This window comes from Semicossyphus pulcher, unplaced genomic scaffold (genome assembly GCF_022749685.1).
Source record: "Semicossyphus pulcher isolate SPU_LCO1_2020_fin unplaced genomic scaffold, fSemPul1.0.p SCAF_15, whole genome shotgun sequence".
NCBI classification, from domain to species: domain Eukaryota; kingdom Metazoa; phylum Chordata; class Actinopteri; order Labriformes; family Labridae; genus Semicossyphus; species Semicossyphus pulcher.
In genome coordinates, this window is record NW_027211659.1 from 18,410,224 (window position 1) to 18,422,535 (window position 12,312).

General features: G+C 37.7%; 1 protein-coding gene across 1 annotated transcript; it reads right to left on the reverse strand.

Moving 5' to 3' along the window:
* Positions 1-684: 684 nt before the first annotated feature.
* On the reverse strand, positions 685-11,982 carry LOC138592387 (pyridoxal kinase-like). Its single transcript, XM_069663177.1, has 11 exons — positions 11,819-11,982; positions 11,095-11,149; positions 4,233-4,337; positions 3,840-3,923; positions 3,427-3,461; positions 3,172-3,257; positions 2,908-2,953; positions 2,712-2,823; positions 2,439-2,575; positions 2,271-2,337; positions 685-1,973 (listed from the first exon to the last, which is right to left on the reverse strand). The coding sequence occupies exons 1-11, from the start codon at positions 11,897-11,899 to the stop codon at positions 1,861-1,863; spliced, it is 921 nt and encodes a 306-aa protein (XP_069519278.1). The 5' UTR covers positions 11,900-11,982; the 3' UTR covers positions 685-1,860.
* Positions 11,983-12,312: the final 330 nt, after the last annotated feature.

The following is a 12,312-nucleotide window of genomic DNA, read 5'->3' on the forward strand; positions in this document are numbered from 1 at the left end:
CAGGTTGCAGTCGGGCAGACGTATTTGCCTGTCTGGTTATTTGGGTTAATGCTGGCTATTCATGCTGTGGATTAGTGTTGGGCAGGCAGAGCCGTCACCTGGCCCTAATCACACAATATAGTATGCTTTAGCAACTGACTTGTTTGCCTTCTATATTCCGTGCATTTATTCGTGCTATTTATTTATGTGCTTTTTCATGCTTGTATGATTTCTCCTTCAAATGCAATCATGTGATTTTAAGCAGTTCATTATCATTCATTTTGAATCTTTTTAACTGCGCCTCTTTCTTACCTTTTTCAAGTACAATTTAATAGTTATTTAAGTTTACAGATTAAATTCGAGCAACCTATTTGAGTAAATTACTTCACACATTTGAAATTAGTGCAAATCTTAGCAGATAACACAGATTTAGTTTATTTTTTATTCCCGACACCATTTTCACTCTTTTGTCCAGTCATAATAACCCCTACTCAACCTGAACCTGGTTTCAGGATCTTAAATCTGTATCACATTTACAAAAGGAGCGAAATTGACTTATTTTTCCGTAGAGAATGTAAAATAACTTCAGGGAACAATTGGCTCCATCAAGAACATCTTCTACAATGGCTCTAGAATTTAGTCAGATTTACTTGACTGAGATTTTATTGTCCTACAAAAAAATCAAAAAACTGTTTCAGTAAAATATGAATCATTTATTTCTGTTATTATATTGCTCAATATCAGAGCGGCAGCTCAAGGTTTGGCACTTGTCTTTCTAACATTATGTGTGAGGAAAAACTATAACATTGGTACACAAAAACATTCACAACCAATGTCTCTTCCCGACCCAGTTAAGGCAATAATACAGAGAGCTCTCAAATTCAAAGTCTTTTGCTGAGATATGACAATATTCAAAAATGAAAAAAATTATCAACAGTAAATATATTAATGATTATCTGTGCAAATACCTCAATTTGAGATGTCTAAATGGATCTAACATGTTATACATCTGCTAGTTCAAGTTATCAATGAATATTTAAATATGAATGTGAAAATCATTTTAAGAAAAGTGATTAAAAGTACAGCTTAAGATATGAGCAGTTATGATTAATATTTAAGTTTAACATTGTTGAACACTAAAACAAAGTAAAATTAAATTTGGTAATGAATCTATAAGGACGGCATATAAATTGCATAAGCTATTTTATATTTTGTGGAAGTTACAAAACACATACCCACACTTAAATCCAATCTGCATATATAATAGTATGTAACACTCTGTTTGCATTCATATCTATTAATTACATTCATTTTAGAAAACTCACCAAGCAATAAAATGCTTGTGATTTTGACATCATTGTTAAGAAATTATAAGATCGGAAGCTGACCACTTGATTTTCCATTTTTTGTTACTTCAGGCCAAATAAATTGTGTTTTGATTATTTCATAGATTACTTAATGATGTGCTTTTAATGCTCTGTGAACAACACTTTAAGTACATGTGACTAGTCTAAAAAAAAATAAGGTAGAGATATGATTATGCATGCATCACTGGTTTTGTGTATTTTCAAATTACTTAATTGAGATGAGTTGTTTTATAGCAAGAAAAAGTATCCCCATTTTAAGGAGGATTCAAGTACACTTACACATTGTTTTATGATGTCTACACAGGCCATAGTACAGATGCATATGGCAGCAATTTCAGTATGTTTTCTGCTGACCCCTTTCATGACAACATAGTCTCATTCCTTCAGAGATTCTGTAAGGCAGGGGCGCGTCAAAGTCTTTGATGGAAAAATCCTACATGTAACTGGTGAACCACCTAGATTTGAAGCTGATTTGTACCAGTGCAATGTGAATGTTCACAAAACATTTCCTTTTCTATAAAACCTTTGCTTCCACCACAATGGAAGGATTCTCAATGTCAGCTTTGCTCTGGACCATCCTCAACTCTAGTTGTGCAGGACTGGGCCTTTTCCCAGGACCAGCAATCTCTGAAAGAGAGAAGAGCAGTTTAAACAAAAAAAGAGTTTTTGGAGTTTGGCTTGCTGGTCAACTTAGCATTCAAAGGGTTATTCTTGTCTCAGTAAATGCTAAGAATGTTCTTCTTGTGGCAGTTATCACTTAGGCACTTGTGAGTCCCTTTCTTTATGTTATTTACATTTACTTTGTGCTTAACCAATGGTTAGCACATTGTGTAAATATTGTGTTAAGAGCAGAAGTGAGCATACAAAGTTCCTTTATGTCAGGTAAACAACTCCAAGACAAAAAGTCAATAAATACACACAAACCATTGGCATAAGTAATGGTCCTCTTAATGACATGATGCATGACTGAAACAGTCTTTTCACAGGCAGCCTATGAAAAACAAAGTCGTGTCGCGATTAATTCACAAAGCAATATAAAAACACAATTACATCAATTAGCTTTTTAATTGAAGAGTAATTATTGTTACTGACCTTTAGGTCTTTAGGGTGATGGTGAGTCCAGGCTAGCAACAAGGCAGCAAACAAGTCTCCTGTACCCACAAAGACAGCATCAACCTTGGGGATGTCCATCCAGATTTTCTGACTGGTGTTGGTCCCATCTGCTTTTACTACGGTTGGGACACACAGGGTGGTGATATCAACAATTCCATGGACAACTGTTAAAACTACACTAGAGGAGGAAAAAAAACTGAACAATCACAATCATAGTGTAGTTCTGCTTATGGTGCTGTTCTTGCAGCTTACCTATTTTCTGGCTCCCAAGGGCAACCAGAAACTGGTCCCCATATTTAGAGGGAAGGTCTGTACTAGTCAGGACCACAGTCCCTGGGCCCATGTTATGAAGCACGTCCATCACCTAGAGGATTACCATTTCCTTTCACTTTCTGGTGTGACAAACAAAATGAAGTACAGCACAGAGAAAAATGGATAGGATACTTACATCAACAGCATCTCCCTCTGTGTTGATTTTTCTACCAGTTAATAACCTGCATAATAACGCACAGATTCACAGATTTACTACTAAGAGAAAGATAAAAAATATTTCCTACGCCCACATAATGACAGGATATTTATACACATTATTAGGAGCAACTAAACTCACAGAATTTACTGGCATGACTTTTATGATTTTTTTTTTTCAAACTATGTTCATGTATCATGTTTCATGCAATATTTAGTTATACAGTAATTTAAGTGCACTCACTCTGCTTCAAACTGGTTTGGGGTGAGGATATCAGCTAAAGGCACTACTTTGTCTCTGTAGACTGGCAACAGATACTCTGGAACGTACTAAAACAGACAACAAAAAAGCAAAAACAAGTTTCATAACCTGGTTTCCATGTTGTTTTAACCTCCTTACATATGACACCTATGTCTTCAAATTGATAGATACAGTTACTTCTCGTCAGTTGTTTAATGTGGGGAAAAAAACAATGGGAATTCACTGTAAAATGCTTACCATAGCACCGTGGTCTCCCATTACAGGATCACAAACTATGGGGGAAAAAGAATTAAGCGTTTTACTTTATATCAACTCATCTACTGATTACCTAATATGTCTGTGACAAGTTAGAAATTAGTAAAACGTGCCCATCACAATCATCTCAAACTCAAGGTGATTTCATCAGTTCATTTATCTAGTCCAACAGACCTGATGAAAACCCATAGACAAACAGTTTACACTTCAAAGATAAGCAGCAAATTGTCACAACTGAGAAGGTGGAACGAGGGAGTCTATGACTTTTTTATTTAAAAGATTGATTGAATATTATAACAGTTGAAGGACAAAAAATGTGTAATTGAAGGAAAACTAATTGATTCATCAGCTAACCAACATTATTCCAATTTGAAATGTGAAAAAAGTACACTGACCATAAACCAGGCCAGGATTGGCCTTCTTCAGCTCCTGAATAATGTCAACTACCATCTCCAGGAATGATGTGTCCCTGCTGTAACCTTGGCAATAAAAGCAAATGGAAACAAGGAGAAAAATACCCTATTATAATACCCCTATTTTAGTACTTCAATTACTAATCAATATTTCGGTGTCAACAAATCAATGTAACTGGGAAAAAAACATGCCCCTTCACTCAAAAACAGCACACCATTGTGGCTACTTTGAGTTTCTGTTGACGAAAAATGTTGCATCTCTTCTCATAAAATATGCCTTCATACAACATAGCCACTCAAGATGCATGGAATCTTGTTTGGGTTTTTTCATCTCCACATTTCTTTACTTCAGCAGGATACATTGTTCAGACTTACCTGTAAGAATGTAGTCATAGTAGTTCACTTTATTGAGCTTTATGCCTTCATATAGCACATTCAGCTCTTCTGCGGTCAATACTTGCCCTTTCCAATGGTCGTAACCTAGAAATCAAGAGGGAGAAAAGCGATTCAAAATTTAGAAAAACCATAACCAATATGTTTTCACAAGGATCAGCAGGGAAACATGACCACACTTAAGCACTGCTAAAACTAATAAAAACAATTTTATATTGTATAATTGCATACTGTATAATTAATCTATTGAGAAGACATGGTGTTCCCTTTCAGTTGAATCACTTGGTACAACACATGGGATATGGAGTAACGGATACCACGCCTGGTTTATGCCCGGAGGACTATGCTGGTTTGCCCGGAGGACAATGTTAAATGGACTGCACTGATATACACTGAACAAAAAGTGCTCACTAACACAGATTTAGATAAATTTGTGAACGATATTTGAGAGAAATAGGCCTTTTGTGTACATAGAAAAAGTCTCAGATCTTTGAGTTCAGCTCATGAATAATGGGAGCAAAAACAAAAGTGTTGCGTTTATATTTTTGTTCAGTGTAGCACTTTTCTAGTCTTCCGACCACTCTAAGCTGCTTTTACACTACATGTCACATTCAACCATTCACACACTATTGGCAAAGGCCTAAGTGCCAATCTCCAAACAGATTTGAGTCCATTCATACCTGAGCCACCGGGAGCAATTTGGGGTTCAGTGTCTTGCCCAAGGACACTTCGACATGGGCAACTGATCCCAACTGTAGCAGTCAGGGATTGAACCGCCAACCTTACCATTGAGAAACGACTGCCTCAACCCCTGTGCCATAGCCGCCCCAAACAATAAACAAACTGCTTTAACCAAATATTGTCACTTCTGAATTGTGAGAACTGAATGTGTAAATTGAATTTTCTGACAATCTGACTCCAATTAAAATATTCAATTCAGAATATTAAGTTTCAAGTTTACTGAATTCAGTGTCAAACTAATAAATTCAATTTTAAATTATGCTATTGAAATTCTGATTTTACAATTCAACTATTTAAGTCAAATATAAATAATTCGAATTCAGTTTCTACTTACATATTTCTGTCAATAGATTTGATGATGCAGTAGAGAGAGGGGTTCTGGAAATCCGCACAACACAGGCTTCACATCAACTACCTGGAGCTACTGGTGACTTATTAGGCTTTATAGCATTTGTCCTGTTCTGAAAGGGCAGCATGGCCTGATCAGGACAGTCAATACAATGGTGCTTTACTACATAAACAAGGAGGGGATTAATTAACCTTCCTTGTTAAATCTGCCTTGCTGGCTGTTTCTGTGGTGCAGTGTTCATTTCCTGTCTGTCAGAGCCACTTGTGTTCCAGGCCCCTTGAACTGTGGGTCAATCCTTCTCTCCAAGGGAGAACCTCTTGAGAAAAAGGTTGCACCCACAGGTGATATTGAGAAGAAGTGGATCCTTTTGCCTCTGGAGCAAATACCCAATACCCTCTGTTGTTTTCCAAAATGAACCAGAATGCACATCTGGGAATGGATTAGCTAGCACATATATGGCCCATCAAACTCCTGTGTGCATTTCCCTCAGAGGTAATGTTACTGCCTGTTTTGGAGAGAGATAAGCCCTATGGTGTCTGCATGCCTACCTGTTACAACTCCAATTTAAGAGATAAGGGTCCACCCCCAAATGTGGATGCAATGATCCAAAGAGCCGTCATTCAATAGAGGCCAATATGCCTATAAATGGTGAGTGTTTTGCTTATCCAGTCAAGGGCAAATACCTGTGTAAACAGGGTTCTCACTGGATTGTGGAGGCTATCTCTCGAGCTTACAACAGCAGAGTTCATCCTTTTGACTTACAGTGTGAAGGCACAGGAGCATGGCTTGCATGGACATCATGGGTTTTGTTCAAAGGGGTATATGTGAGTGACATTAGTGCTGCAGCCAGTACCAGTATGTCATCAACAAACAATAATTTTCTGATTTACACTTTGGATGTGACAGCCCCTTGATAGGCTCATCCTGTTCTCTCTGCTAGGTCTAGAGATGCACTATCAATCAATCAATCAATCAAATTTTATTTGTATAGCACCAAATATTAACCAAAGTTTTCTCAAGACACTTTACAAAAAGAGCAGGTCTAGACCGTACTCTTTTTATATTATTTAGAGAGAGACCCAACATGAATCCACCATGAGCAGTACTTAGCAACATGTGGCACAGTGGCAGTAAAAAGTTCCTTTTAACAGGCAGAAACCTCGAGCAGAACCAGACTCATGTTGAACAGCCATCTGCCTCGACTGGATAGGCCGAAAAATGGGATAGAGGGAGATGCAGGATAGAGACAGGCAAAGAGAGCAACAACAAGAGCATGTTCTTGTTACATCAGCAACAACAGATAATACATATGGTTACAATGCCAATAATAATGATATACTATTCTATGTGTGTTGTACCTTGTTCCTCTTACTCACGGAACACATGTTATTGGCATAACATTTTGTTTTCCCTAGCCGTTTTTTGTCTTCCCATTCCCAACTCCCTCTGCTGAGGGTTCCCTCCTCTGTGTTATGTTGAGGGCAAAACTGGGCCTCATCAGTGACTGAAAGGGATGCCTGTATACTATCTAGACCAAAACTTAGTTTCAGCTCTTTTGAAAGCCTTGTTCTGAGTTTTTCACACCCAGCTTGGAAAACTTTACAGCCTGTTTTATTTGTGATAGTATACCGCCCTCCTGGCGCATACTCTGATTTTCTACTGAATTCTCAGAGTTTTTATCAGATTTAGTCCTGAGTTCAGATAAAATAATTATTGTAGGGGACTTCAATATTCATGTAGATGTTGATAATGATAGTCTTAGCATGGCATTTATGTCCCTTTTGGACTCTATTGGTTTCACTCAAAGTGTAAACCAGCCTACTCACCGCTTTAACCACACCCTCGACCTTGTTCTAGCTTATGGCCTTGAAACCGAAAACTTAATTGTCTTCCCACAAAATCCTCTTTTATCAGATCACTATTTAGTAACATTCGATGTCCTATTAACCGACTACTCTCCAGTTAACAAAAATGTACTCACAAGATGTTTGTCTGATAGGACTGTAGCTAAATTTAAGGAAACAATTCCAGCTGCTTTTAATTCTTTACCACATCTGTTTACTACAGAAAGCTCTTATGCTAATGTTAGTCCATCTCAGCTTGATCAGTTTGTTGATAGTACTGCAGGTTTGCTGAGAAGTACTCTAGACTCGATTGCCACCTTAAAAAAGAAGATTATTAAACGACAGAGGCTAGCTCCATGGTATGACTCAGAAACTCGTAACTTGAAGCAAATGTCGCGTAAATTTGAAAGAATGTGGCGATCCACCAAAACAGAAGAGTCTCGTTTACTCTGGCAAAATAGTCTTAATAAATACAGGAAGGCCCTACGGCATGCTCGAGGTGTCTACTACTCCTCCCTCATAGAAGAACATAAAAAATATCCCAGGTACCTTTTCAGCACTGTAGCCAGGCTGACAGAGAGTCACAGCTCCACTGAGCCAAGTATTCCTATAGGCCTCAGCAGTGATGATTTCATGAGCTTCTTTAATGACAAAATCCTAAAGATAAGAGACAAAATTTGTAACCTCCTGCCGTTAACTGGTGCAGATGTATCTTTGGAAACTGCTCAAAAACCTGATGTTTACCTTGACTGTTTTTCTCCAATTGACCTTCCTGAGCTAAATTCTCTGATATCTTCGTCTAAACCATCAACCTATCTTTTAGACCCGATTCCAACCAAGCTGCTTAAGGAAGTCTTTCCCTCAATTAGCACTTCTTTACTAGATATGATCAATATGTCTTTATCGACGGGCTATGTACCCCAGTCTTTTAAACTAGCTGTAATTAAGCCACTTCTTAAAAAGCCTACCCTAGATTCAGGCACCTTAGCTAACTATAGACCTATATCTAACCTTCCTTTTATCTCAAAGATCCTTGAGAAAGCAGTCGCTAATCAATTATGTGACTTTCTTCATAAATAACAGTTTATTTGAGGACTTTCAGTCAGGATTTAGAGTCCACCATAGCACTGAGACAGCCCTTGTGCGAGTTTCAAATGATCTACTTACTGCTTCAGACAGAGGACTTCTCTCTGTACTCGTCCTGTTAGAACTTAGTGCCGCTTTCGACACGATAGACCATCACATCCTGTTACAGAGATTAGAACATTTAATTGGCATTACAGGATCTGCACTAAGTTGGTTTAAATCTTATCTATCAGATCGATCTCAGTTTGTTAATGTTCATGATGTGTCCTCTATGCAAACCAAAGTTAGTCATGGAGTTCCACAAGGTTCTGTGCTCGGACCGATTCTTTTTACCTTATATATGCTTCCTCTGGGTAATATCATGAGGAAACACTCCATTAATTTTCATTGTTATGCAGATGATACTCAATTATACTTATCTATGAAGCCAGACGAAACCAGTCAGCTATCTAAACTAGAAGCATGCCTTAAGGACATAAAGATCTGGATGACTAGAAACTTTCTGCTACTTAATTCAGACAAAACTGAAGTTATTGTGCTCGGCCCAAAACACCCAAGCTTCTCTCTCTCTCTCTCTCTCTCTCTTTCTTTCTCTCTCTCTCTCTTTCTTTCTCTCTCTCTCTCTGTCATATTAATGCAGCTCATTAACTCTGTATCTTCTGGTTCCATTAACATTACTAACCACATATCTTCCCGGGAGTTCTTGTGCTCCCTTGTCTTGAAGGTTCCTGAGGATCGTTGCTGCAGACCACCTGCTGCTGTGGACCTGCTCGACTGCAACAACTACTAACATCAGCCTTCCCCATAGTATCATTATTGTTGCTGCTAATGCTAATAGTAGACCTGTTGACTTCAACTGTTACAATTACGATTACCTCAGCCTTTATCATTACTCTGCTTCTCTCGCTAATTTATTTATTTATTTATTTAGCCAATCTTCACCCTAGTCTACCACTATTATTGGCATTGTAACCATAAGTATGTGTCTGTTGTTGTTCATGTAACAAGGACATATGTTGTTGTGGTAACAAGAACATATGTTGTTGTTGCTCTCTTTGCCTGTCTCTATCCTGCATCTCCTTCTATCCCATTTTCGGCCCATCCAGTCGAGGCAGATGGCTCTTCAACATGAGTCTGGTTCTGCTCGAGGTTTCTGCCTGTTAAAAGCAAGTTTTTCCTTGCCAATGTGCTGAATTGCTAAGTGCTACTCATGGTGGATTCATGTTGGGCCTCTCTTTAAATAACTTAACAAAGAGTCGGTCTAGACCTGCTCTTTCTGTAAAGTGTCTCGAGATAACCCTGGTTATGATTTGGCGCTATACAAATAAAATTTGATTGATTGATTGACTGTATACTGGCTGCCAGCTTCCCCCTTTCTCTGTCCCCCTTTTACCATTGACCTGGAATAAACCCTCAAAAGCTGTTCTGACTGCAAATGATTGGACACACACTCAAACAGACTTTAAATATTCCTCCTGCCAAGGCACAGAGTTCACACGAAACCGTAAACCTGAGTCAGCGAGAGGACTTCCTGCAGTGAGACTTCACAGAAAGAAAAGAAAAAAGAAAAGAAGGAATGTGCTTTGGTTAGAGGCAAAAGTAGTATCGATGCCTACAATGAAATTGAACACTGCTAAGTATTAATGTACACACAGTGTCAACTACACGTAGAATTACACTCTGCAGTAACGCCATGCTCAACGCTGACCAGTTTCCTCTGAAAGTGGAGAAAATGTTTATGGCGATTTAAGCAATTCATGTGTAAATGTCTCCTGCAACTGTGGTGGAAGCAAATTCTTTGCATACTTTGGCACAGGAACCTACTTCTGATAATCCTTGTTTGTTTCAGGCAACAAGTTGCAATTTCAAAAAATGTAGGTTGTTTCTGTGAACAGAGCAATATTTCTCTTACCCATTCAGCAATAAGACTGTATTATAGTGGATCTAGGTTGTTGATAAAAAATATTATGAAAATACAATTAACATGCTAGAGGAAGAGATGGCTGGCTTTCATCAACTTTTGTAAGTGAAATGAGTGCTAAAAAACTAATTTAAAAAAGACAAGCAGTGGACTGTCTCAAAGTTCTTAAAAGGTTATATAATTAATGTACTAAGTTAATTATTTTCAAGGTCTCACATAGAGAGAATGGCTGCACAATCATATGGTGTTATGTTATAACAAATGCATAATGCATTGTAAATATTTAATAAAACTCAATTCAAAGAAAATAAATTACATTAACATTCATTGACATCTGATTGTGCAGACTTTTATTGAAATTGTTGCCTCTTTAAATAAAAGTAACAGTCTTCATGCTAGGCAACATAACCCCCAGATACACAAAATACACATTTTGGGATGAATTGGTTGAAGATAAAGTGATGTGAGAGAAACGGTTCTTACTTTAGATTATATTTCAGTGAGGAAGACAAAGCATTCACCTACAGAGCACTTAAACCACCACATTATACACAGTGGTGTGAAACAACCAGTCTTTCTCACTCAGACATATTTTGTGTGGGCTTACATATTGGTTTAATGTATAAGAATGTATCTTACCTAATAAATAATCTTCAAACCCAGCTTTAGTCATAGCTTAAAACCTACCTTGTCTTAATGGGCTAGATACTACTTCCAGAGGTCAAAGTCTACAAAACTAAGAAGTAGAGACACACACCACATGAATAATAACTTCAGTTTATATCATGATAAAAGATGGTCAAGTTGTTGAGAAAAGTGGCACATTACTCAATCTACTTTATGAAATTGAATTAAAATTATTCTGTTTACTCACAATAGGCACTTTAAAGCACTCAGGCTCACCTGTGTGATTGGAGAACTGCACAGAGTTGATTGAGTCCACTTCAAAGCCCAGAACCTAAATACAGAAAAACAATAAGGCAGCTGTGTAAACAGAGCATAATTACAACAGAGCAACTCAAGCTGGCTGTCAGAAGTAAGAAATATGATTGATGTAGAAATAAAAAGAAACCAAGGGCTGTGCTGTGGGAAATCAAATTCAATAATCTTGAAGACGCTGGTGTGCTTTTGAAAATGTGTATGGGAATTGTTATGCTATATAAAACATTCAAATAACTTCCTGTTTAACAATCCACACTGTCTGCTGGTAGTTGAAATTCAATATGCAATCAAACAACAATAAAATAAGCGTGGTTTGCACTGCTTGCACTGTAGCCAATTATTTTTGTTATGAGTGGAAATAACTAGCAGCTGAACTCTCTATCTGTGTCATATTTCAGATTGAAAAGTGAATAAATCTACTGTCAATAAAGTTTACTAAATTCTAAAAACTAAATTGTTAATTGTGTTTCAGCAGGACATGAAGGGTTTCTGATTAAACAGTAGGCTAAGTTATATCTGATGTTCCAATTACTGCAACACTACTCTCACACATCAGGAAGTCAAGCTGCCTAGTAAACAAATTTTGTCTATCTTTCTTTATCTTTTTTTGTGCTGCCTTTGTCCTTCTTAGTGCCTAAACGCAGACGTTTTAAGGTGCCCACTGAACGTATGATCCAGTTCTTACCTGCAATGGGAATGTTGCAGACTTGTTCCCAACGTATCCCCTGACAACATGACTCTGAATGGACAACACACGACACTCCATTACCGCGATTACACTAACTGCTTTTTAAATCACCGAACAAACGTTGTACGTCCTACAGGTGCATACAATATTTGTACGGGCTCTGACACGCTAGAAGTTAGCATGTGAGGAATAAGTCCAGCATTGATGGCAGACGCCGCGCTGCTGCTTGTTACATTTACAGTTTTTCTTCAGGCAGATACATGGGCAGCTAAACTGATGCATTCATGGACTCATGAGAAACGTGGTAGAAACCAGTTACCACAAGAAAAAAACCATTCACCTCTGCCTCGTGTTAGTTAAAGGACCGGTGTTTCTCGTAAAGTAGTTAATACCATAAGTATAACATAATAATAATAATAATAATAAGCATTAGTATCTCGATTGAAATACACACAGTAGTTAAACGATGGTGATTAAAATGATGGACGCCA